The sequence below is a fragment of the Diachasma alloeum genome, unplaced genomic scaffold (assembly GCF_001412515.2).
Source record: "Diachasma alloeum isolate Michigan unplaced genomic scaffold, Dall2.0 Dall_scaffold_15724, whole genome shotgun sequence".
Classification (NCBI taxonomy): domain Eukaryota; kingdom Metazoa; phylum Arthropoda; class Insecta; order Hymenoptera; family Braconidae; genus Diachasma; species Diachasma alloeum.
The window spans coordinates 1-837 of NW_021682739.1; the positions used below are offsets into that span (position 1 = coordinate 1).

General features: G+C 33.6%; 1 protein-coding gene across 1 annotated transcript; it reads left to right on the forward strand.

Moving 5' to 3' along the window:
• Positions 1 to 85: 85 nt before the first annotated feature.
• Positions 86 to 614, forward strand: LOC107047039 (fatty acid-binding protein homolog 5; the record flags this gene model as incomplete). Its single annotated transcript, XM_015269765.1, is given in 2 exon segments — positions 86 to 162; positions 390 to 614. Coding segments are annotated over 2 exon segments (134 nt in total), but the record flags the coding sequence as incomplete, so codon positions are not given.
• Positions 615 to 837: the final 223 nt, after the last annotated feature.

Genomic DNA, 837 nt, shown 5'->3' on the forward strand with positions numbered 1-837 from the left:
TTTTTCCCCCCCCCCCCCCTCGCCCCTTCCGGCATCTTAATGAGATTTTTATTGCAGAGTGTGACAACACGTGAAGGAAATACCCTCACCACTGTGACTGATCTTCCCGATGGTAACCAGTCAGTTCGTGTGTATGAATTCACTGATTCAGGCATCAATGTTGTAAGTTTCTCAGAAAATTTTACAATATTAAAAATTGATTTATTTTGTGATCAATCGTTTAAGAATTTGAAACAGTGGAAACATTTTATATCGAAAATTTTCTCATCTACATTCGACATTTTCTTCTCAAGTCACCGGTTCCCGAGATGAAAGAACAATCAGTAGAATGTTTGATTTTACTAATTTACGTAAATAAAGATGATTAAATTCTTGTCTTTTTTTTACAGCACTTGGCAGACAAAAAAGTCGGTGCAAAAGCCACCCGCACGTACAAGAGAGTTTAATTATAGCTTTTATCAACGAGAATGCAAGGACTGGCCACTCATGCAATGATAATGTAATTTTTGTCGGTTTTATTGATTACATACACAGGTGTTATTAATAAAGATAATTTGATTGAATTTCAATGGTTTCCTGAACTAATACTCCTTAATAAACAGACACAAAAACAATTTTTATTTTTATTTTTAAACTCCTTTGCCTCAAAATTTCCTAGCGGCCGGGGGGAAAACTGAATCAATAGTTTTTTTAGATTTGAGATTGATTTGGTCGTGAAAGGGTCAAAGGGAAATTTCAGAAAACAGTTGAAAAATTTTTCTGAGTTGAAAACTGTTTTCTAAAATTTTCTCTTGTAGTTGTAGCAGAAAATTATAGTTTTCAGAGAAAATTACAATT